The sequence below is a fragment of the Xylocopa sonorina genome, chromosome 11 (genome assembly GCF_050948175.1).
Source record: "Xylocopa sonorina isolate GNS202 chromosome 11, iyXylSono1_principal, whole genome shotgun sequence".
NCBI lineage: Eukaryota > Metazoa > Arthropoda > Insecta > Hymenoptera > Apidae > Xylocopa > Xylocopa sonorina.
Window position 1 is genome coordinate 8,812,179 of NC_135203.1, and position 23,842 is coordinate 8,836,020.

Below are 23,842 nucleotides of genomic sequence, written 5' to 3' on the forward strand. Positions count from 1 at the left end.
CTAAGTCCATCGGGAAATTTTCCAGCGCCGCATGCGGGTCACGAAGAGAAAGATCCCTGTACCGTACATCTGTGTACTGTGTTCTAATTAAGAGGAAACTATAAAGTTCGTCCGTTTCATACTTGCACCTTACCTCAAGACATGAAAAGATCTTTGTCCAAATTTAGCAATTTTGCTCTATCATCAAACAGACTATTTCTCTTTCGTTTATTTCGTTCTTGTTGCACTGTTTGGGACGCGTTAGGTGAATTTTTAATAACGTCGAAGCGGATATACGTGAAACGTTGTTTCACAATGTTTGACGCACATCAAATTCAACACATACGCATGTAACACATTTTAATTTCACGGAATATTCCACGAATTACATCACGAGTGTTTGTATTACATTTTACGTATAATTTGTGACTACTCTGCCGCTCGTGACATTTAATACCCAAGCGTGATTAAAGGCAGGGCATTTCAATTTAGGCGTTAATTAATTCTACAGGATCTACGTATCCTTTATTTTCAACTGTGCAGTCGAGCATAGTTTGGTAATAATATAATTTTAGCGTTGTTATCGCGTTAATCAATATCACAGGCTCGTGGAAATGTCTAGGACGTCTTTTACTACGTTGATAGTTAACTAGGGGTTGCTAAGCTGATTATATAATGCGGCCCTGGTACGGCCAAGGTTGAGATAAATTTATGGCGACTGTTACAAGACGCAGCTTCTTAGAATTCTTAAAATTTACAGGCTTATTTCTTTAGCGTACCATTAGAGGGAGCTATTCCGTGGTAGAGAGGGTTAATGCAGCAGGTGAAACGTTACCACCCTCTGCTTGGCCTTATCCAGCACCTTTCACCCGCGCAATTCGGCATTCCCGGTAATTCTCGGCTATCGCTTTATCCGAAATTTAATCTCAATTCAAATCTCCGTATTTGCAAAGAAAACATAGGGAACGGGAAATTATTTTCAGACGGTTCCCCGGGGATATCCGAGGGATTATTTCAGAAACTTATCAAAGGCCAGGGAGCACGTAATTGGTTGCGATGCAGGAATTGCATCAAGCGAGTTATTCCGCTTCTTCCTCCCTCTCTCGACGTGTAACGGAACGTGTTCGAATTTCATCCCCCGTGTACGGTCTGTTTTTTCTTTTTCTTTACTCCGTCTTACGCCCACGCCCTTGCCCTTGACTTTCTCACCCTCGCTGTCTTCGGATACCACCTTATCCCAAGCTTAATTCGCGAAAGGAACGGTCGATGAAGGGCGTGTCTGGATGTTCAAGAAGATCAGTTAGGAGGAAAGAAAAATTTCGGGGCTGCCTAGAAGACGCCATATCTTATGATTTTCTTAATCAAACTTGAACGTTCCATTCGTAACGCGTAGGTGGCAGTCAATTTGTTACCAGCCGGCTGTATTATTATGTCTTTTTTTACATATTCACAAGGCATACTTGAACCGCGATATTACAGGTTCCCGAGTTAATGTCGGTAATGCATATTCGAACTTATTCACGACGGTTTAACCAAGGACTATCTGTAATCAATATTTGCGTACCGCTTTCACGTGCAGTACTAACTGCTATTGACCGGAATGCCACTTGGCCTGAGCGTCGTCGTTTCCTGCGATAACGACCCTATAAGGATTCCGAAAGGGATCTTCGAATCTATAGGTTTACACTTAATTCTGATACGGTGGCCACACTGGAAACCCGTTTAGATGGTAACTGCTCCGTGATGTTGGATTTATGAACTTACCGCGCTCCTATCAAATTCAATAACGGCGCTAGAAATTATGATTTACGAATGCTGAACTCGACCAAGTACCACCGCGCTGAAAAACCTATATAGCGAAGACCCGCCTCGAAAATTTAACGGGACTGTAATGTATGGAACCGGGAATAAATTCTTTTGTTCCTCATTAAGGGATCGGAGATGGGCCGCGAATAAATTCTCGGCGCCCGATCCGTGTGCACGTAGAACGCTCTCGGATGGGGCGAGTGAATTATTTATTTTAACGTTGCTCTAATTACGTATTACGGCCTGGTAGTAGGTATGTAATTTAACCGTTGAACGTACCTACGTCGCGGTAAGAGTTTACGAGCCGTACGTTTCAAGCGGCTCTCCCAAGAATACAGCAGTGAATAGCTGGCTTAAAGTGTACAACAATACGGAACAGTGGATACTACAAATCCATCTGAATGGCATGGAAATGCAAGATAACGCGGTGGTTAGAATTCGCCATAGGCGGACCGATTTCCTCTTCGGTATGCGTCGACGATACTAATTTCGCAACTTGTCTCCGAACTCGCTCCATCAACCCGTCCAGACTTTCTCTCCTTCGGATGGTTTACAGAAAGCTCTTCATGTTATGTTACCGTGGGGTGACCTAACAGAGGGTGTCTCCCGAGAACTTTCGACCTGGAAATTCAATTTCCATCGCGAGGTTCGCAGCAGTGTCTCGCGATCTTTTTCCTTCTTTCTCTTCCGCCGGTGGGTTCGCCTCCTTCTTTCACGAATCTTATCTCACCCGGGAGACGCGAAATACTTAGACGGACGATTTTTACCTCCTTTTACATCGCGCGTCAAGGCCGAGGGGGGGTCGCGAACCAAGAGGAAATACGTCTGAAAGGACGCCGCGGGGAGGAACGAAGATGCGCGTGGGCGGCGAGAACAACGAGGAAACGAAGCCACCAGGAGCATCGCGTCCGTTTCAAAAATTCAGAAACATTGCTTCTTATGGATCGCATTTTACGATTCGTTTCTAGGTAACGGCGAAAGGGGAAATCGATTTCCAGCTTGACTTTATGGTCGTGTGTAATACAAACTGGATGATAGGAGCGTTGCCACCGACAGCTGTCAGACGCATAAAATACCTTCGACTGTTGTACTCGATATGGGCGGCGTATAAAAGTTTAAAAGGCACAAGAATTCCTCGTTGCGATCGAACGTATGCTCGCGTAACAACGCGGCTTACACAGCTCGGTGATCTTTTTTGCCTCCATGCCGGATCATACCAGATAACGTTCGAGCCCCGTATCTCGACGTTAATATCCGAGCTAGATTGACCGGAAAGGGAGGTCGTGTCTCGCAGAGGGGAAGGAATACACCTGTTACGCCGTTGAATGAATGGGACCGGCCGTACGTAGGTATGCATATGCATATCCATACCTAGGTACGCATGGTTACTCGGACAGAGACACTTCTTCGACACGCTATCCTCGAATGAATAGCTGGCCGCGGGTAGCACGAGAGTGGCGGGCGCTCGCGGTCGTTCTTTTGCGGCTTCGTAAATAATTTCCGAGGTAAAAAGGTATTCCGTAGCTCGGACAATTTCGGCACCTTCATTCAGGCGAAGTCCCCATTGTAGCAGGACCGGCTTATCCTCCTTTCTTCCGACAATATTGAGGTTTGTACCATCCAGCCGGTTCAAGGGTGATGCTTAAAGGCTGATGTCCTATCGCTATCCTAGTATCTCGGCGAGACTAACTGGCGGGAAGGGTCGGTTGCTCGTCAGTGTGGCGTTGTTACGCGCGTGTGCGGGCGTGTACCATCTTTGCTAGAGAACCAGCTACAGAGGGATAACACCAGTTTATGTCCCTGGGAGGTCGTAAAGATACCAGCAGACGTGCCCTCGCCTTTTCCTTCCTCTTTCTACCGTCTCGAAGCTAACACCGAATCCATCCGGCTCGCACACGCGGCGAACCTACGTAACAAAAAATCGGGCGCAACGAAATTGCCCTATCGGCTTGTCTCTTTTCGCACGTAGCACGAAGATCGATCGATTCATTTATTAGCACTGGCCGTGGGAGGACGATAAATAAGAGAGGGAAAATGAACGGTCTATATTAGGTTTCAAATGAAACGGGATTTAGCCTCGGAACGAATTTAAAGGATATCCGCTAAGCCGCCACGATTGATTACGAATTATTCAGAGCGGACGAAAATCGCGAAGCCGTCTCTCTCCGGTTACCCTCGAGGAGTTTCTTCGATACGCGATGGCTGGGCTGAGGACGCCGCTTTATCGGTCAGGAAATACCCGGCGACTCGTGCATTGTGACTGGCCGAGATTAAAGCCATTGTTTTCGCGCTCGCTCGATTCGAATCACCTAAGGGAGGGACCAGAGAAATAGGAACTTGTTTCGAAGTAACCCCTGACCGTTCGTTCGCCGCCACATAGTGTATCGGGGCTTATGTACACCAGCTTCGTTAATTTCCGGTAATAGAACCACGCGACTTATATCAACGCGATACTCTCGTGTTATAGAACGACTACGGTCTCGCGGCGCCGATAGTATTCCATCGATGTTCAAACAGTTATCCGTTTCATCTCGTTATTGTTCGGAAGATTCGTTTCATTCTCGGTTCACCGGCCGGTCGAGTGATCGATGGTTTGCAAACTGACAACATTTGCTCGCGCGGACCCCGCTGTTATTACGAATTCCATCCCGGTCGTGTGCAAACCGAACGGCAAAACGAATAAAACGATCTCTCCATTGAAAGATACTCTCGGTTGTGTTGCGAAAGAGCAGCACGCGCGTCCACGCGAGGCTTTCGCAATGGCGGCCGTCTCGCGACCGGGCGGTTTGCGCATTTTTCAACGCTCCGGCCAGACAGGGAAATATCCACCCCTCGAACGGGAAGAGCCGAGCAATTTAACGAGGGAATCGTCACGCCGCGGATGTCGGGTGTCACTAATTCACGGATTGACAAGAACAGAAATGACTTATTCTCTATAATCTGCCAGGGATCGGCCGCGTGCTCTCGCGAAAGTTTCGCCGGCTAAATGAACCCCTAAATCACTCGGAGACGATTTATTATCGTTATTACGCGTCGTCGCGTGGTGGGAGGCTGCCGGAACCAGAAAAGCGGGCAAAAAAAGAAAGGGAAACGAGGAATAGATAGGCAGAAGGAAAGAGAGGGTGGGACACGGGATTGGCGTCAGTGTTTACCGTCCGTTCCCGCGGGAATCAACCGTTGGTAGCACTGAATGGCACTATCTGCTTCACCCCGTTCACTGGTTCGCAGCAGCAATGTTTCAAACTCTCTCTAACCTTTTTCGTTTTTTTTTTTCACGCGCACTCCACTCTACTGCCCATACCCGGGTTTCATGCGTACCCGTTTCCCCTGGCGCTGCTGGTGGAGTCCCTCCCAAAAAAAAAAAAAAAAAAATTTCCGTTACAAATCACGTTAGATATAGGAAATGAAATTTTCCATCGACCCGCGCAATTTTTGCATTATACGCGTTACCGGCGGCCTTACGCGTTACAGGTGAAAGCTCCGGCAATTTTCACACGGGAAGCTTTCTTTCCCCCGGATAAATCCTTTATCGGGTTAGCGTAATACGCTATTTAATAACCTCCGCCCCTCTATTATATTTGGAATCACAGCTTTCCGATTTCCGCAGCCGGAATGGGTGTCCAATTTTCGAGGTACAGCTCCCGGATATTTTCTATAGTCGTTACGCCGCGCCGTGTGCGCGTACGTGTCCGTGTGTCGAGAGTCGCTGACGCGGATTATAGGAAAGAGTGCGCAGGGGAGGAAATCTGTGTACGTATATATAATCGAATGAACAGCGGTAGCGGAGGGTTAAAGAAAGAGGGGGCGAGAGAAACGACGCCGAGGGGGACGGGAAGGGGGTGGATTCTAGGAGGAACACTGAAAGAGAGGGATCCTTTCCAGGGCGATGCCTAGCTCCTAATTGCATGCCAGAGAGTGACTGCATCTCCTGCCATCCCTCCTACCTCTCCTCCTCGTTTCCCTACTATTTTCACCCTCTCTATCGCGCACTCATTCTTCCTCTCCCGCGCGGTGAGAGTATTTGCAAGCCACCCACCCCGCCAACAGCACGCCACTCCGGAAACGTGGCATAAGAAACGTTATTGCGCCACTCCGTGAAATTTCCTGGTACGACCCTGTCGCTATCCCCTTTCTCCGTTCCTCACCCTCGGCGACGTGCATTCGGAAAAGGCGGCGAGCAAGTATATTACGCCCTGGCTTGACGTTCTTCCGGGTATCCTTTCAACCGAGATGCTAATATCGTCGAACAAGAGTAAAGAAAGAAATACAACGCCGTGAACGAGAACGGGACCAGGCGAGAGAAATGGTTTCGCATGGTCGTTTGAAAAATTTATCTTTCATACGTGGGGTCCCATTCGAAAGCATAGGTATGCATTACGACTCTGTTCGCGTGGAAACGTCTCCCCGGGAAGTAACCGATCGAAAGGTTATCGCTTATTTCTTTTCGCTCGTTTTTTACCGCGAAATTCAATTTCCTCCCCGAGCAATTAATATGTAACGACGACCGATGAAAGGGGTGGCAACGGGATAAGATCTAGACGTCGATACTGGACAAGTAACAAAGGCGATTAATTCATTGCCACTAGTTTTAGTTACAAACAATCGAATTCGTCGCGTACTCTGTACTATCCAGCCAGTTATATTCCATTTGAGAGGATTAGTTTGCTCCGTAATTTTCAATTTACTGCATTGCTGTTACCGCTGTCCGTTTTAATTAAATCAAGCCAAACATCCGACCCGTCTCTTCTATTTCGAATTGCAGCCAATTATACGGTGTGCTGGAAAAACGGGCTACAAAATTTCAAGGACTCGTAGCATATTTACCGACGAGATTAAAAAATGTCTGAACAATTTAGGCTCGAAACTTAATTTTATTGTAGAATTACACATTTACAAACATTTAATATCGGAAATCATTCAGTTCGCAATGTGTTTAATCTTTTGCGCTTGAAGGGCGACTCTCACTCGTCACGATGTTTCGCGTGGCAACTCGAGCGGCTGAATTTATGCTGAATTTCGTTATCTCCAGTTGATAGAAGCGAAGCAGAAGGTTCGAGAATAGATCCCTCAGGCTGTTTCTGTTTTCGGTTGGAAAGTTGACATTGTGACGTAAAAGTCCTCTACGACTGTAGTCCTCGCATCGAATACATATCCAGCGTTAGCACAGGTTCGACGATCGTAGCAAGCACACGTATCGCGTAGTTTTGCGTTACTCGATTTAAAGTTTTAATGCGAGTTTGATTTTTAATCGATCAGAAACGTATCTATCCATGATAGTGATGTAGCATCGGGTGTGAGGAGTAGAAAAATTAGAGTAATTGACAGTGAATCCAGAAGTAGCAGCGGTGGATCCACAAGATTTTAGCAATTCAGAATGTCATCGTAAGTGTTTGTATAAAACATCACACCAAACGCAACAACAGAGCTTGAACTCCGATAATTAACACTTTCGTATGTTAATTTGTATATGAATTCGTTCACGCGTGAAATCGTCTCGAGTTGTAGCCCCGTCCGACTGAAAAAGTCGCAAACATGATACAAGTGTATTCGTTCCAATGTACATATATAGAATTTTTCCAAACATAATTTTATCTCACATTTTGTCGCAACAACTATCGATTAGATTCGGTCAGTTTACATTAGTAGTATCGGCGATGGTACTTGGAGACGTTAAGGGACAGCAGTGTGGTTTCTTGACATAGCCGAGGGATACTGGCAGTCCTGTACCTGTTGATCCCGTGCTGGGGTCCTCGATCCGTTCCGTTCGTCCTTCTACATACACCTACAGCGGGGTAAATAACTGCCGGTAGGGACGGCGGGGGTGGAATTATGCTAGCTTCTCGAAAAGCAATAAAATAAATCATGCTACGCGAGGACACGCGTTGCGGCTCTGTATCAACCTGTCCTCCTCTCTCCTACCGTTTTCGATACGCAGGAAAAAAGCTGCCAAGGCGACTTCTCCCATGGGAAATCAGAGAAAGATGCACTACGACGCGGAGGCCCTTTTTCTCATCCCTCAAGCCACCCTTTCTCCTTCGTCGTGCGCTCCGCCAGTCCTCTTCTTCCTCGCCTTCTTCTTCTTCTTCTTCTTTTTCTTCCTCTATCCATAGAATGACGCCGCACATTTTCGCTTCTGGCGTGCGCGTGCCTGTTCTCTCTGTACTTTTCTTGTTTCCCGGCAAGGCGTACGCGGAACTGATCGGTCGTGAAGAAGGATAAGACAGGCCCGGAAAAAGGAATCGAAAGAAGGGAATTGAACGAAGTTGGTCGCTCGACTGCGTTATGTTTCGTCTGGAAAACGCGTCGCAAAAAGTTTCATGAATGCTCGCAGTTTCAATCATCGTGTGCATTGATAGTCGTAGAGTTAAACGAGCGCTTGAGGCCTGGACGATTGCTCGATTACTTTATGAAGAGTTAGGTCTGTTACAAAATAGTACAATTGCGATGTATTAGTACAGAGTAAGGCATTTATATCTGCCATTTAGTTATTCCAATTTGTCGCATCTTCTGTTCACGTATGACGCGCCAAATGGCATACATGTAAAATATAGAACGGGTACGTGCATACGTGCATATATATTTCGAACAGTTATGTGTGTGTATACATATATATGGCAATGGGGAACACGGGAAACCACTCAGAGAACTCGTTCGAGTCCCTACGTTCTGAGACGAGGGAGACAGATTTGCACTCGACACACACTTACGTAAATGGTATATATCACTTAATTTTTTTCCCCGTTTATCTCCATTTTATTTATTTCCCCTTGCTAAAGACGAACGATACAGATAGATATCGCTTCGCCGTTTCACACGCAAACAACTAAAATTGCGATGTCATTTTCCGTATTAATCTATTTAGATACTTCACAGCTGAAAAAATGTGTTTACATGATTGATAGCTACCAGCTATTAAACAAGCATTATATCATAATTGTACTTTATAACGTTTAAGAGCTTATCGTTTCTTTTTAATTATCAGTTCTTCGTCGATAATAAATGTCAGATATATTTACGCGTTTCAAAGTCTCGAAATATATGCCCACAGTCCACCTTTGGCAATTGATAGGAACGACGATGGCGAGATTCTCAACGGGAGCTGCGTTTTTGGCGACAATTCTAATTTGTAGTTTAACATCAAAGTAGCCAAACAAGCCTTCATCTGCAGCAAGGCCATTTTCATTCCTACGCACATCCTTGGGCCTTCGCCAAAAGGGAGGAACGCCATTTTTTCGATAGTTTGCTTCCTCTCGTTGTCGAATCGATTCGGGTCAAAATTGTCCGGATCAGGCCAGTATTTTGCGTCCCGGTGTAGACCGAAAACGGGTATAGTAATTTCAGTGCCAGGTTTCACGCGTAAACGAAGTCCATCCGATCCTTGAAGCTCGATCTCCTCCGTACATAATTTGCTCATGAAACCAAGAGCTGGATAACATCTCTGCGATTCGTTAATCACGTTATCCATGTACGTCATCTCTTTCAACGCCTCGAACGTCAGTTCGTTACCATGTTTCTCCACCGTCGACTTCACTTCGCTCCTCAGTTTCTCTTGAACATCCGGATGAGTAGCTAATTGATACCCGATAAAACTGAGGGTAATACTCGACGTTTCGTATCCGTCGATGTAGAAGGAAAGCGCGTGAGCAGCGATGGCCTCGATGTCCAACGTTTCACCTGACTTCTCGAGATCGATCATCAGTTGGATGAAGTCGTTCCTCGGTGTCGTTTCCTTTCGTCTGATCTCTAGATTCTCCGTAACGATCCTCCTGAAGTATTTGTCCACTTTTTTCGGCACGAAACCTAGCTTAAAGAGACGATTGATCTCGGGAAACAGGATTATCAATTGATTTATAAATCCCACCAACAGACTTGGCTCGAACATGGTGTGGCCGATCTGATCGAACGCAGTGGGGTGAACTTTATCCTCGAAACAGAGTCCCTCGATACCTAGACCAGCGTTCGCCACGACCTCGCCCGTGAATTTCGAAAACAAGTACTTCAGCTCGATTTCGCACTTGTTCGTCGATCTCAGCCGCTTGTCCAGGAAGTTCGTGAACTTCTTGCACACCTCGCTGACGGTCATGAAAAGTATTCGCAGCCTCACATTCGAAAACGCGTACGTCAAGCGTTTCCTTCCGACTCTCCAGTCTTCGCCGCTATTAAAAAATGGATTCTTCGCCAACAGGGGATCGGCGTCTGGTTGAATCTTGTTGCCATTGTCGCTGAAGCTAGGGAAGTTACTTTGCAACACGGTTTTCACTAAATTCGGGTCGCGTACAATTAACGTTGGCTTCATCGCTTTGTAAAACCCAACTACGCTGCGATCCTTGTGCTCGTCGTAGATTTCTGTTATCATCTCGGCGTAATTTACTTTTCCAACTAGGATAGACAGCATGTGACCCACGAATGGATAGCATCCTTTGGCAGTTGGGATTCCATTCCTCTTCCAATACGTGTATTTTATGTACAAATAGAAGCACAGCAGTAGAAATGCGCCTACGGCGAGTGTTAAAAGCGGAGAAGTCATCTGTCCTTTTAACTTATTTTACAGAACAATCGACGTCAGACGAGCACTGTTACGTCTCGCTGTCGAACTGCAACTAGTCAAATAACGATGTATGGTAGGAAGATATACAACATGTATCATGCTGATAGCCATATCGTGTTAATGCCACATGGGTATAGACGTTACTGTTTTAACTCGTACATGTCGCCGAAATTATTTTAATATAAAAACAGAGAGCAGAATCTTTGTTGTGAAAACAGTGTCAATAGGGCGCGCGTTAGATTTTCGTTACGTATGGTTGATAAAAATTGAAGCAATTGGACGTTATTAGCTACTATTTTCTACGCTGTACGTAACAACGTTTGATTTAGCAATTATTCAATTGATCCTCTTGTTCAAATTGGTCTCTAAGAGGAAGTGTTTTCTGTTACAGCTATATCCCGTTTAATGCAGTGGCCTCCTCGAAGCGCGGAACTTTATGAAAACTTTGGTAAGTACTGCGCAGATTCGTGATTTATCCGCCATTCACAATGATACACACCGGCGAAGGGGAGAGAGAAGGGAAACCGGTGCTCTCCCAGACTAATGGCTAGGCTCTGCGAACTCTGTTCGTTTTCACACTAGCGAAACTATCGGAAAACTGTTTTGTTTCCCGAGGAACTCTTACCCTGTTCCGTTTCGAGATACAGCAGCACGCGTATTATGCGAGAGATAAGGAACGAAAGTACATCCACGAGGATGCTCGAACTTTGCGAGCAATTTACCATCGGGCAACATTTTCTGTTTGATCGCGGGTGAAGTTAGACGCGAGTATCGAACGCGTTAAAACCTGACGACGAAGCGCCTCGATCGAGGCACCTGATTTCTTGAAAATTCAATATCACGCGATCGAATTAATTTCACAGTTAAGAGTATCGATTCCCCGGTGAATTTTGCATTCAAGAGAGGGCTGCTAAATGAAGCTTAGGTGTAGGTTGTTTCCGATAAGGTGTCCTCTCGCGTCTCTTTGCCTCTCCGGTCTCTGGCAAAGGCAGCCTCTGGTAATTAAGTCGAGCCCACAGCAACGTCGCTTCCATTGTACAGGGCAAATGGGCTGTTTAGCCCGGATACATGACTCCATCTCCCTGTTATTGTGCATGTACCGACGCAATCGATCACCACCCCTGCTTTATTCTCACCCCAGACCCCACCTGCCACCCACCAGCCCTACATTCCCCTCCCATTTTCTTCCTCGACTTTCCACCGTTTTTCGCGTCTCGACCCCACTTTTTCGTCATCGCTGGATGTCACGTTGGGTCTTTAATAATCGCGTTACGCTACGTAGGATCGTTTAAGCGAGCAACGCAAAAAGTAATCCGAGACTCGCGGCTGAACGTGTCTTGATACGAGAAGGGGAGGCACTACCCGTGGCCAATGACAAAAACTCCCGCTGGCAGCCTTTGCGCCGAAACCTTAGAAACATCCGGCAGAGGATTTGCGAGGGAACGAGTTTCGAGTTCGAGTCGAATCTGGCCGAATGAAACCCGATTCGCCGGTAATAATGCGACGGTGCGCGTCGCCCCTTTTTCCGGGGGTGGGTATATCCAGATAGAACCCGCGCGAAACAATCCAGACACAGATCACGCGAGTGGGAAATGAAAATATTGTTCCGCGAAGATACGTTTCGTTTGTGCAGGCTGCGTGACAGTCCGACGATCGCTTCTGTGCACGCGTCTGTACACATCATGACGGTCCACGGGTGGGTGGAACTGTACCCGGCTGGAGGATAGGAAATCCAGTTGAAACGAATTCTGGAAAATCCTCTCTGGGGAGTGGACGACGATTCGTGCCGCTTCCACGGAAGAGTTTCAGCGAACTCTTTGACACGGGACACTTTAAAAACGTGCGAGGAATATCTAAAGCACGCCACTTTAGCGGTAACTACTACCACCGGATAGAGAAGAAGCACTTCCTCGCCCTTATCGAGGCGAGATTACGTCCCCGTTGAAGAGAGATCGTCCCTTTTTCAGATCTTAATTTAAATCGTGCGTCCTGTTCCATGCATATTTATCATCGCACCGGCAGCGGTCGGGCGTCGACGAGAGTTTCCTGCGAGCACCGTTTAAACTTCGTCGAGTTCTCGCTTGGGTCGTCGACGGATTTTTTTGGAGCCGCGTTTTCGAAATTTCGCACCCTCTGCGAAACTCCGCGGAATTTGTTTGCAATTACATCTCCCGTTGTTTTGCTGGCAACTTTCAGACCGCGTCCCGAGGAAATGTAAGAATCGCGCGAGCCCTTAACTCCTGGAGCTTCGAACGAGTCTAGTTTCGCGGAAAAGTTGGGCTGTGCGGGATGAACTTTCGCGACACGCTGCGAATATTTTATGTACGTGAAAAGAATACTGGGATCGCGAAAGTGGGAGAGAGAAAGGGCGGCTACGTTGGTCGTTCTCGATGGAGAAGGGATGTATGGGCGTTGGGTCGTGGTGTTCCGTGGCTGATGACAAACGGCATCAATTACCGTCGGCCACGTACGGTCGTCTTCATGTAAGACGGATATTAGGCGCCCCATCGATGCCGCTCCTTGTCATTAAACCGCGTTTCTATCGATCAGGTGGTTTGGGAACCACCTGACGCTTCGAGGATCTGTCTCGTTCCTGAGGAATTACACGATGTTCACCGCACAGATGCAACGATCTCGTCTGTGAATAATGGCTTCCCGAATTGGGGAATCTTGTCACGAATTCTGAAACCAATGAATCAACCGAGCCGGAACTGCTACGTTTCGACATTGTTAATTCGTCAGAGAAAAAATGAACGTCGAAATAATCGTGTCGGAACGTTGAATTCATCGCGAGAGATACGACTACGCGATGACGTGCGAGATTCTTAATTAACTTCGGTTAATAAAGTCACGTGAAAAGATCGAAATCGCATATTTCATCATTAATGGAATTGTATATAAAATCTTTGATTTATCGAGGAGGGGAGGAGAGGGAATCTATTACCGAATGATTTTAATTTCCGTGATCGACGTAAAACTATTGGAAGTTTCACGCGAAGCTCTCTGTCAATCTTCCTATCACCATCGGTTCCATTTTTGGTTATGCAACGACGACAGTTTTCGATACTTCCGTTGAAGCAGTCGCCGGATAAAATATCGACTGTGAGAGTTATTTCATCATATTCCGAAACGTTGCGTTGGCTTTATTTAAAATTGACAACAAAGTCCTATCAGACTCTTTGAATTCGACGTACAAGAAAACGATAAGATGAGCAAGAATATCTGTACATAATAGTATATTAATATCGCGCAAGTATATTTATTCCGTTTAGTTATCAAAGTTGAAGCGAACGAAACCTTTGATCTTTTCATGATATTCCTGGAAAGACGGAATTATCGTAAGTTTTTATGCACAGTAAAAAACGGCGAGCAAGCGTATATGGATATGAATACGCCCGAGGAAACGTCGTTCGGAGTTTGAAAACTAACAGTTCAGGAATTAAATCGGGAAGCAGGTAGTCTAATCCTTTGATACGAGTGGCATTCGTTATGGAGAGCCACAGAACATTTAGATATACATTCGGGCAAAACGAGGTTAGTTTCGAGAGAGTTTTCGACCAGCTGGGGATTAATCTACATATTACTATTCACGTCGAGTGCATTTGCATTCCTCAGACGAATGTCTGCGGGCCCGGCATCTTCCGATGCGCGTCGACGTCGCTCGTGCGACTTCATAATGATTTCAACTACACACGTACGATTGCTTGCACGAATCGTTGCTGTACGTTACATTCGGAATGCCTTGTCAACGCTGCCTACGTGTAATATAATTAAAGGACCCACGGGGGAAAGGATCAGCGTCCATGGATAAAAATAGTAACCATTAAATTAGGAATGTGTTGTGCGAGAACCGTGTCTCTGTAGGTACGTGGAACACATTACACGTCCCAAGTATTAAAGGCAGACGTCAAAGGAAATAAATTTGATACACCGCGATCTTGGACGAGGCCACGGTTTGGCGAGCACCCTTTGGGATTTATTTCGACACGAAATCCGGCAGAGTTCCGTGACAATTTCGGGGTGGCCTCTTAGCCACGTGGGACGCACGGTAGCTGAGTTTTCTCTACGTTCGTTCCGAGAACCGTAAACTAGAACAAGCTGCCGTGCCCTCTCTGTCTTCTCTCGAGTGTGACGAAGTGGTCTAGAGTTCACTCTCCTCTCTTTGCATTCAGAAGTCTCTCTTCCTGTCCACCCTCTTCTACCGTCCCTCCTCTTATACCTCCCGCCGCGTCCTCCTTGCTCGTCGTTCACGGTTTTTAAAATTACACCGAGGTCATCTTCTCCGGAGTGGCTCGTTCTCGCAACAAGTTCCAACGCCGCTCCGAAATCGATCGGGGGTTAACTCGATGCTCCGAGGGTTACTCGAGCGTCGCTGCTAATCGTTCCTCCGCTCCGACACGATATCGAGGAGCTCGCGAATTACCCGTGCAACGATTTCAGATAGCGGATAGCCGAGTGGTAGTCGAAGAACGCGAACGTGTGGCGATTTTTAAAAAGTGCCTACACTGAAGCCAGGAAGCTAACCTCAGGAATATTAGCCGTGGCAAACAACGCGTCGTATCGCGCACAAAAGAACGGCGAGAGGTAGGGCAACGATGGCAGAGAGGGGTCAGCGCATTTTATCGGGTGCATTTTCACGGGGTGGCAACACCAGCTCGCGGCCCGACAGCATGAATGTTTGATGGAGCGAGCCAGATCGCTCGGAAGCGGTGGAGTCGACTCTCTCTCTCTCCAATATTACCCGCGATAACGTCACTCGTCGATCAAATAAAAGGTTCATCCGGCCGGGGGAGGCCGTGGGAAGAAAAAGAGGCGAAATGAATAAGTGACTGACGGAAAAAAAATACTGGCCGGGCAGACCCGTGATTTGTACGGAGGCCGTTCGGTCGTTGAAAGCTCGATGGTTTCCTTATCGAGCCGTTCTTCCTATTCACCCCGTTGGAAATCGAGGGTGGAGGCGCTGTAAATGTTAATACGGACGCGAGGACCGAGAGGAAAAAGTCAAAAGCTGGAAGGGAATTTATTCGTTCGCTCGGAGGTCTTTCTCCGTTCCTCCGCGAGCGCTTTCGATGCGTATATTTATCATTTGTGGATCGTTCGTGGAAATTACAAGTCAGAAAATTTATGCCCGAATGTCGTGCGGATAAGAAAGCGAGGACAGGTCGTGGAACGAGCCACGCGTACCTACGCGAGAGGTATATGGCTGGCTGGCGCCAGGTTGAGAGACTCTGTGCTGGCGCCAGGTTGGCTGGAACCTGACACGCGATCAATCAACCCGCTACCCTGTCCACTGGCCCCGGGTTCACCTGCTGGTTTACCTCATCGCTCGAGTTTGAATTCGCGCTCTAAATGCGCTGCATAATTTCTACCTGCAGAACGGAGCTAAACAGAAACTTTTAATTAAAATGGCGAGCAGTTCGCTTGTCCGGAAGGCGCGACGAATTTAACGAGCGTAATTGTACAACAACAACCAGCGCCAACGCCCCCTCAATTAAAAAACTCTCGCCGATGATTCCGGGGCGATAAAATGTTTCAGCGAACCATCGTTCTAACAGTGAAAAAAAAAAGAAGAAAGAAAAAGCAGGACAACGACGACGTTTCGAAGATGAAACTTTCGCCTGACGACACGTCGAATATACTCGAGTTCGTATCGACGAACCTTTAGGATTCCTCCTCACCGTCGTCGATAGCAAACTATGTAAATCCTCGTGTAAATTCTCCTTTCGTGGGGATAACCTCGACTCACTGGTAAATCCTATTGCCAACCTATCGCGGTATCAAAACCCATTTCTATGTAATCGTCTGTTGTTTGTCACCGATCGAAACGGGATACCGCCTGTTCGTGCGTCCGTCCCGTTATTGTTCATATTAATTTCGCATCACCGTATGCCGTATCGAGCAATGGATTTTGGCACCGTTCGCCTCGCTGACGCGCACGTCTCTTCAATGACGACTGACGCTACTTAAGTAGATAGGGCCACTGCTAATTGAACGGGCACTCTGAACTATATACAGAGCGGGTCAGGCATCGTTGCTCGGGTTTGCACAGGTAAGAAACGCGAAACCGCGTTCCAGAATAGCTCAGGACGCGGACCTTGTTTCCTCTTTCGCGAGTGTTCTGGTTTGCGCGTGAGAGTAAACGGGAGAAGGTCTCTGGTTTGCGTTCTCGTTAGAAAAGAATAACGTTAAATCGCGTCTGACCGTGGCGACGCTTTAAAGTGAAAACAGTGGAGTATGACGGAAGGGAAATCGCGGATGGGAACGCGGAAAAACGCGCGGCAGGTAGCGCGAACAGTTTCATTTTCATCGGGGGTGTTGTTAACGCGCCCCATTAATGAAGAAGGTGAGCAACCGTGCCCTGGGTATCCACCGTCAAGTAAAATCTCATTTGGTCGAAGGACGAAGGCCGCGTGTGCGTATGCGTGTACACGTGTGTGCGTATATGTAGGCGCGGCCAGACGGGATAAAATTACGTCGAGTTTGTCGTCTTTACGAGCTACGCTACGGCGACAGGGCGTCGTGCGACCGGTGTAACAAGCAGAAGCCAGTAAATTATGTCTTGCCTTACCTGCCTGGGCCGCCGCTGCGCACGGCGAAATCCATTTCGACCGGGCACCGTGTCCCTTGACCCGAGAGGTTCTCTGAACTTGAGATCTCGATTCGCGAGGGAACCCGCGGTGGGATCGACGCGACGCGAAATTCTAAATGAAAGAGAAACGCGCGAGCCTTACGTCCCCGTTCTGTACGCGAAGCTGATTAGAAAACTTGGCTCGGCAGAAAAAAAGCAGTAAAATGTAAGTAGCTCGCGTCACATCGCAAGTTTTTCGCCCTGGCTCCGAAAATAAGGTCTATTTCCATTTACGGCGCGAGAAATATCCCGAAAGATGGAGGGAACGGAGATACCGAGGAACCGGCAGCCTATTTGCATTCAAATCAAAAATCTTAATGACCAGATCCTTGTCGAGGCGGGACTCATCTTCGATTTAGAAGATTTCGTTTTCCCTTCGAGTTAGGGGGAGCAAATGACGTTCGCCTCTTATCGAGTCGGCTAGCTGCTCTTAGACGCGGTGTGCAGTCAGATAAAAAGTCGGTTCGATAAAAACTTTCATCTCCCCTTTTTTTCTTCTCTACCCTGTTCGACGCCTCGCGAACTGCGCAGGATATTGGACGCGCTCGAAAACGGAGCATCGCCGGCGTACAGAGCGTTCCACGTACGTTCGAACCAACATACGTTCGTACTCCAGAGTCCAGAGACTTTGATTGATACTTTCGCGAACGGTGCATGCGTCTCGAGATCTAGCCGGAGGCCTGGCCAAGTTATCAAAGGTGGAGGCGATCCCCACGGTCGAAGGGCAGGCTCGCCGTGGTCGAAATTGCCGCGATATCGAGCACGGGAATTTACCATACGTAAGCTCGACTACGTCACACGATTTCCCGGCAGGTGATATCGAGTCCCGTCGGATTTTCGCGGGAGCGCAGCTCGAGATTGGGAGCTGGTAACGACGCGTCGACGATGTTTACCCAGACACCAGCCGGGGGTTGGTACCGGGGGGATAGAACCGATCCTACAGGAATCCGTGTGTACGTGTTCGCAAGAGTGCTCACCGGGTCGTGCACCAAGAAACTCACGGCTCGTTTATATATCTATCGACCCGCGCGCGAACTTCGACTACTTTGCGAATGCGGCAAGAGTTCAACGGCCCGCGGGAATCGAACCGAGCGTGGGTAGGAGAAATTCGTAGCCGCGAACAACGCGGGCGAGTTTGAAAATTCTCGATCCCTCGACCGACTCGTCGCCCGGGGCCAGAAAATCCGGACAGTAGACACGGTGTACCAGTCGTCACGGACTCATTACGCTAAAACAATTATATCTGGAAAATTTCACCGTCTACTACAGTTTCTAGCTAGAGTAGACGCGTAGAGGAATATTTGTATTTAACGAGGACGAGGTAGTTCATCTTCCGACGATGGGACGTCAACTGTTCCGATATTGTAAAATTGATCGTCGACGAATTAGTAACAATTTTGGTATTCCGCAAGGAGAAAGTAACCGGGGCTCGCAACCATGGGGTATCAAAATACTCTCCAACGTTGTCTATCCATCGTTCCTTCTTACTATGGGGGTTAACGATCCGTGAAATCGGCTGAACGCGGGGATACCCGTTATAAATCACCGTGTATTTAGCGTTTAAAAGCGGCGTTTAAGGTCGTTTTATGAATGGCCACGAAGGTGGAACGAATATCTCGTGCCCGGCGCCCATACGTTTCGTGGTTCTGGCGCTGTGCAAGGGGTTGTTCCAGTTTTGGATAAGCCGTTGAATAAAGGGTGGTAACGGGGGTGGGGGATGGTCACGGCGCCCGTTCGTCTGCCGCTCCTGGTCGATGGCTTCCTTCAACCCCTCCTGGTTCCCCCGGTGGTTATCTGCAAACTTCTCAGTACTGGTATCGCAGTATTCGTAGCCAGTCATGATTCATTCGTACCGGTAACAGTGTAATTCGACGATCATGAACGTTACATGAATCGCGTGCAATCAAGGAAAAAGGAACCCGATCTGAACGGGGTGTTTCGACTGCGTAAGTTTTAACCCCGTTATCGATTCAGCTCGCTCGCCTCGCGCGGTTTATCAATTTTGCAGGGCTCGATCGCGAGCCACGATTGTTTCGCGCCACCACCCCTTTCCGTACCCGTTATAACGGCACATTTTATTGTTGCGACAGAAATCAATTAGCTACGTTGTTCTCTGTTTATCCATCCTCCGTTTCTCTCTCCCTCTCTCTCTCTTCATTCTTTTTCGAAGAACAACTGAAATGTTTGTTCGTGATTGTGACGTTCCGATGAGACGGTAAACATCGCACTATATATCGGCGGAGAAAATGTATTGTTAATATTTGCGCCCATCGCGCGTTGGCGTCGATCAATTTCAAACTTGTTACCCGGCTAAAATTGAAACGGCATTTAGTATGGATGATTGAAAGTCGTGGGTTTTACCTACCTGCGAGGCATTACACGCGCGCTCCGATACGGTTTTCAAATATTATTCTATTAAATACGCGTACCGAATATTCGATACTTGTATTACGGACGCGTGGCGAATTGTAATACCGTTTCAATTTCGAATACAGGAAATAAGCTGCACGGTTCATTAATCTTTAATAACGGTATCATTAAACGAATTTGCCGTACGATGCGTCATTCGGTATCGACCGGTGCCGTGGCTGGCTTTGTACGTTTCTCGAACGATACAATGGAATGAATTCTCGCGGATCGAGCCACCATCGATATTCAAGATTTTCTAACGCTCTCTCCGATAGAATATTCCGTTCGCGTGTATGCTTTTTCGCGAATCCAGCGGCCCCGTAAAAGGTCCCGTCCTCCTTCGTTGGAATTCCACCGTCTTGCAGCAGCCGTGGCGATGCGCACGTGTTTCTCGAAAATTAAATCACTTTGCTAATAGCAGCTATCTCTAACCGCCGTTATACCAGAGTGAGCATTTCCGGCGAGTTCGAAGCGCACACTCGTTCCGCAGCCTGACGTAACGTTAACGAAAGATGACCGTGAAACGAAGGGCTGGCTGTTCAGGCAATAATATCAGCTCCATATGGCACTGGTCGCGTATTCTGCAGATCGCATTACGCGTCTACAATGTTTCGATTATTTTCAGAACAGCAACGACGCGGACGGAATTGTTGCGTTCGTTTTAAATCGCTGCGCTCTATCGCTCGTTAAACATTGCCGAGTATTACCGATAAGTGTAAGAAGATAAGATATTGACGCATTGATGTGTGTTACTTCGTTTATTGGTTTTTACAATTAATTACTGTTTATGAAAATAGGAACAAACGTCGCAGATTATTTTTATCGAAGGAATATCCTACGCTGCTATGTCCGCAGTATGAATAATTAAACAGATCGTGGGAAATATTTATATAGACAAGAGTTAAGAGATTAATATATATTATAGTATAAATTGTTAGTCATCCCGTGGCTAGGTTCACAGTTTCGATATGTATACCCAGCACCCACCAATTGGCGTCGCTACCAAGGCAGTAGCAGAGAATTTTAACGGGAGTTTTGTCTTGGGCGATAACTCTAGTTTGTAGCTTCTCAGCAAACCAGCCAAGCAAGCTTTCATCTGCACCCAAGCCATTCTCATCCCTACGCACATCCTTGGACCCTCGCCAAAAGGGATGAACGCCATTTTTTCGATAGTTTGCTTCCTCTCGTCGCTGAATCGTTCCGGATCGAAAACATCCGCGTTGCTCCAATACTTTGGGTCCCGATGTAACGCGTAAACGGGTATATAGATTTCGCTGCCTGGTTTCGCACGATAACTAAGCCCATCCGACCCCTGAAGCTCGAACTCTTCCGTGCACACTTTAGACAGGAAGCCCACAACTGAATAATATCTCTGCGATTCTTTGAGCACCTGGTCCATGTACGTCATCTCTTTCAACGCCTCGTAGGTTAATTCACCGCCGTGTTTCTCGATCGTCGATTTCACCTCGTTCCTCAGCTTCTCTTGTACAGCCGGATTGGCAGCCAGCAGATGCCCGGTCAAATTAAGGGTGGCGCTCGACGTCTCGTATCCGTCCATGAAGAACGAAAACACGTAAGCCGCGGTAGCTTCGATGTCCAACGCCTCACCTGACTTCTCGAGGTCGAGCATCAATTGTAGGAAGTCGTTCCTCGGTGTCGTTTCCTTTCGTCTGATCTCCAGATTCTCCGTGACAATCTTCCTGAAGAATTGGTCTATATCCTTCTGCACGAACGGGAACTTGCATAGCTTGTTGACACCAGGGAAGAGAATGATCAGTTGACTCAATACACCTTGTATAAATGGTGGTTTAAAGATCGAATCGCCGATCTTATCGAATGAAACCGCGTGCTCTTTTTCCTCGAAACAGAATCCCTCGACACCGATGCCAGCATTCGCCACTACTTCAGCCGTGAATTTTGAAAACAGATACTTCAGCTCGACTTCGTACCTGTTGTTCGACCTCAACCGTCTCTCCAGGAAATTGTCGAATTTCTTCAGCACGTTAGTTATAGACGCGAACAGAATTTTCAACCTCGTATTCGAGAACGCGTACGTCAAACGTTTCCTTCCCGCAATCCACGCCTCTCCGTAAGTGAAGAACGGATTCTTAGCCAACAACGGATCGACCTCCGGTTCAATTTTCAATCCATTTTCGTGGAAGCTGGAGAAATTGCTTTGGAGCACAGATTTGATTAATTCAGTCTCGCGGACGATCAGCACCGGTTTAAATCCTTTGTAGAACCCAACCATGCTGCGATCTTTGTTATCGATGCTTGCCTGCGTGATGACATCGAAGGCGTGTTTTCTCGCCATCAACACGGGCAACATGTGACCCACGAATGGATAGTATCCTTTGGCAGTTGGAATTCCATGTCTCTTCCAATAGGTGAATTTCGTGTACAAGTAAAAACACAGAAGCACTAACGCGCCCGCAACAAGTGTACAAAATGCAGAAGCCATTTGTTCTTTCGTCGCACGTCGAGCGATGCTTTCACGAATCTTTTTCTACTGCGACTACATCAGTAATCTCTGCTGCGCGTTATAAATTGGACCGTAAGCGCGTGTGTGCGCCACGATAGTAATAGCCGTATCATTCTAATGCTACATAGGCGTCTACGTTAAAATGCGAAGTCACTATAATATCGTTGCAAAATTGGTCATTATTTACAAGTGAACGACAAAATTTGCATGATCATTCCCCGTACGTTTGATACACGAATTCGTTTACGTAATTGTCGCGAATCATGTACAATGTTGAAAATAACGCGACAGGGAATCGCGCGCGTAGCCGATCGTCAGAATTGTCAGGTTCCATCTAATCGTAGTGGTGCGCGATGCAGATGAAATCGTCCTCGCCAGTGGACGTTGTGCACGCCCGAAATTCCGATCGGGAATTTCTGGAACTCGAGCTGCACAACGATTTCTCGCGGCCTTCCCATGAAATATGTATGTACGTCGAAGATATGTCCGTGAATAGACGATCGGATTAACGAGGGACCATTTCCCTGGGTAGTTCTCGACTCTGATCCGTTACCATTCCCTTCGTACATCCGCGGGGAGAGAAATGCGTGGCGGTAGCCAGGCTGGTATCAACGTCAGCTATCTCGTTCCGTAGGACACTTTTCTCGATACCGTTGTTTGCGAGTCAATTTATTTTATCAACGAGCACCACTCGACGTTATCGTCTCCCTTTCACGCGCGCTACCTGCATACTTCACCTCTCCTACGAAAGTTCCTGCGCGTTCCGACTCCTTGTCTCGCCCCCTTAAATCGATTCTACGGACTCCTTTCCGCGATTCGCCGAGTGATTTACGAACGGGCAACGCGCAATCAATGGTCCGAATCGATTAAACCGATGGCGGAATGTAGGTTGCGAGAAACTCTCGATACGACAGAGCGAACGTGAGATCATCCAGCGTATCCACACCCACGCGAGTCGCACGTGACGTCAGCTCGACACGACGGGCACAGCGAGTGGCCAGCTCCAGAGGAATGTCGCCGTTCCTATTGGATCGCCTCTGGTTTTCTCCTCGTCGCCAGTCCATTTACGCCGGTCCGCTGTCACATTACCGGTTCTCTCTTAACCCGGATCGAACATCGCGGTAGGCGTTCTCCGTGAATTTCGCGCGACAGTGGCTGGCACCCGCGGTTCCTCGAACATTTCCACCGCCAGCAGGAACGGAGACGCAGCGGATCGCGGTAGCGCGCGAAAGGATGCCATCGGTGGGTTCAATTTCCGGCTGCTCGATCGATGGAGACTTTACGATCGGGACACGTGTCGCCTGGCGGAGCTGTGAAATTTCTCGCTCGATCGTGCGCGTTCCTCGATCGAATTTCGGGGGTGAAACGCGCGCGTCGTCCCTTCCGTGTGATTTTTACCAGAGTGAATCGACCAGAGTGAAACGGAGGCGTTACTCGCGTTGCGTCCGGACATTACGCTCGACGTTAACCGGTTCACATTTCATCGGCTCGTGTACGCGTGCGTGTACTCTCGCGCCTGGCCGTGCCGCGTATGGTGCATTACATTCGCGCGCATTTCACGATAATTGCGCAGAAACGTGTGAGCCGTGAATCGCATTGTTCCGTCCGGCGGCCGTGTCCAGCGTGTTATGCCAACTCTTTTGTTATGCAGATGGGTCTCGAAGTTTTGCTCTCAACGGCGCGTAACGCCTTTCGTTACGGCATATTATTCGGTTTCGCGGCCGGATCCAGAAAGAGTAACGACCTTAAGTTACGCGGCACGCCGTGGGCAATTTAACGGGCGGAGCACGTTTCGCGTGTTTCTCTTCTCTAAACGGGTGTATCGCGAGCGAGTCAGCCAACGATCGCTCCTTGCCTTTTCTCTTGCTCCGTTGATTTAAAGATCGCGCGAAAAGGCTCGATCTGAAACGGGAATAAACGGAAAACGTTCCCTTTGTGGGAGAGTTGTTAACGACAAAGCTCAAACTCTCTCTCTCTCTCTCTCTCTCAC

General features: G+C 47.7%; 3 protein-coding genes across 8 annotated transcripts in view; 1 reads left to right on the forward strand and 2 right to left on the reverse strand.

Annotated features, from left to right (window-relative positions):
• The window catches only part of LOC143428787 (protein Fe65 homolog), a 117,168-nt gene that overhangs the window by 3,301 nt on the left and 90,025 nt on the right, over positions 1-23,842 (forward strand). For 5 of the 6 annotated variants that reach the window (XM_076903913.1, XM_076903911.1, XM_076903918.1 and 2 more), the window contains exon 2: positions 10,725-10,781. The gene's annotated coding sequence lies outside the window, so the exon portion shown is untranslated. Of the gene's footprint in view, positions 1-10,724; positions 10,782-18,889; positions 18,908-23,842 lie in introns of those variants that run through there. The other variant, XM_076903912.1, reaches the window with a different exon arrangement.
• Positions 8,784-10,345, reverse strand: LOC143428937 (cytochrome P450 6j1-like). Its single transcript, XM_076904218.1, has one exon. The coding sequence runs from the start codon at positions 10,310-10,312 to the stop codon at positions 8,807-8,809; it is 1,506 nt and encodes a 501-aa protein (XP_076760333.1). The 5' UTR covers positions 10,313-10,345; the 3' UTR covers positions 8,784-8,806.
• Positions 20,288-21,868, reverse strand: LOC143428795 (cytochrome P450 6a2-like). Its single transcript, XM_076903928.1, has one exon. It carries the CDS (start codon positions 21,829-21,831, stop codon positions 20,326-20,328), a length of 1,506 nt encoding a protein of 501 aa, XP_076760043.1. The 5' UTR covers positions 21,832-21,868; the 3' UTR covers positions 20,288-20,325.

Excerpts from the sequence above, each read along its gene's own strand:
- LOC143428937 (XM_076904218.1), bottom strand. The coding sequence starts at position 10,312 with ATGACTTCTCCGCTTTTAACACTCGCCGTAGGCGCATTTCTACTGCTG.
- LOC143428795 (XM_076903928.1), bottom strand. The coding sequence starts at position 21,831 with ATGGCTTCTGCATTTTGTACACTTGTTGCGGGCGCGTTAGTGCTTCTG.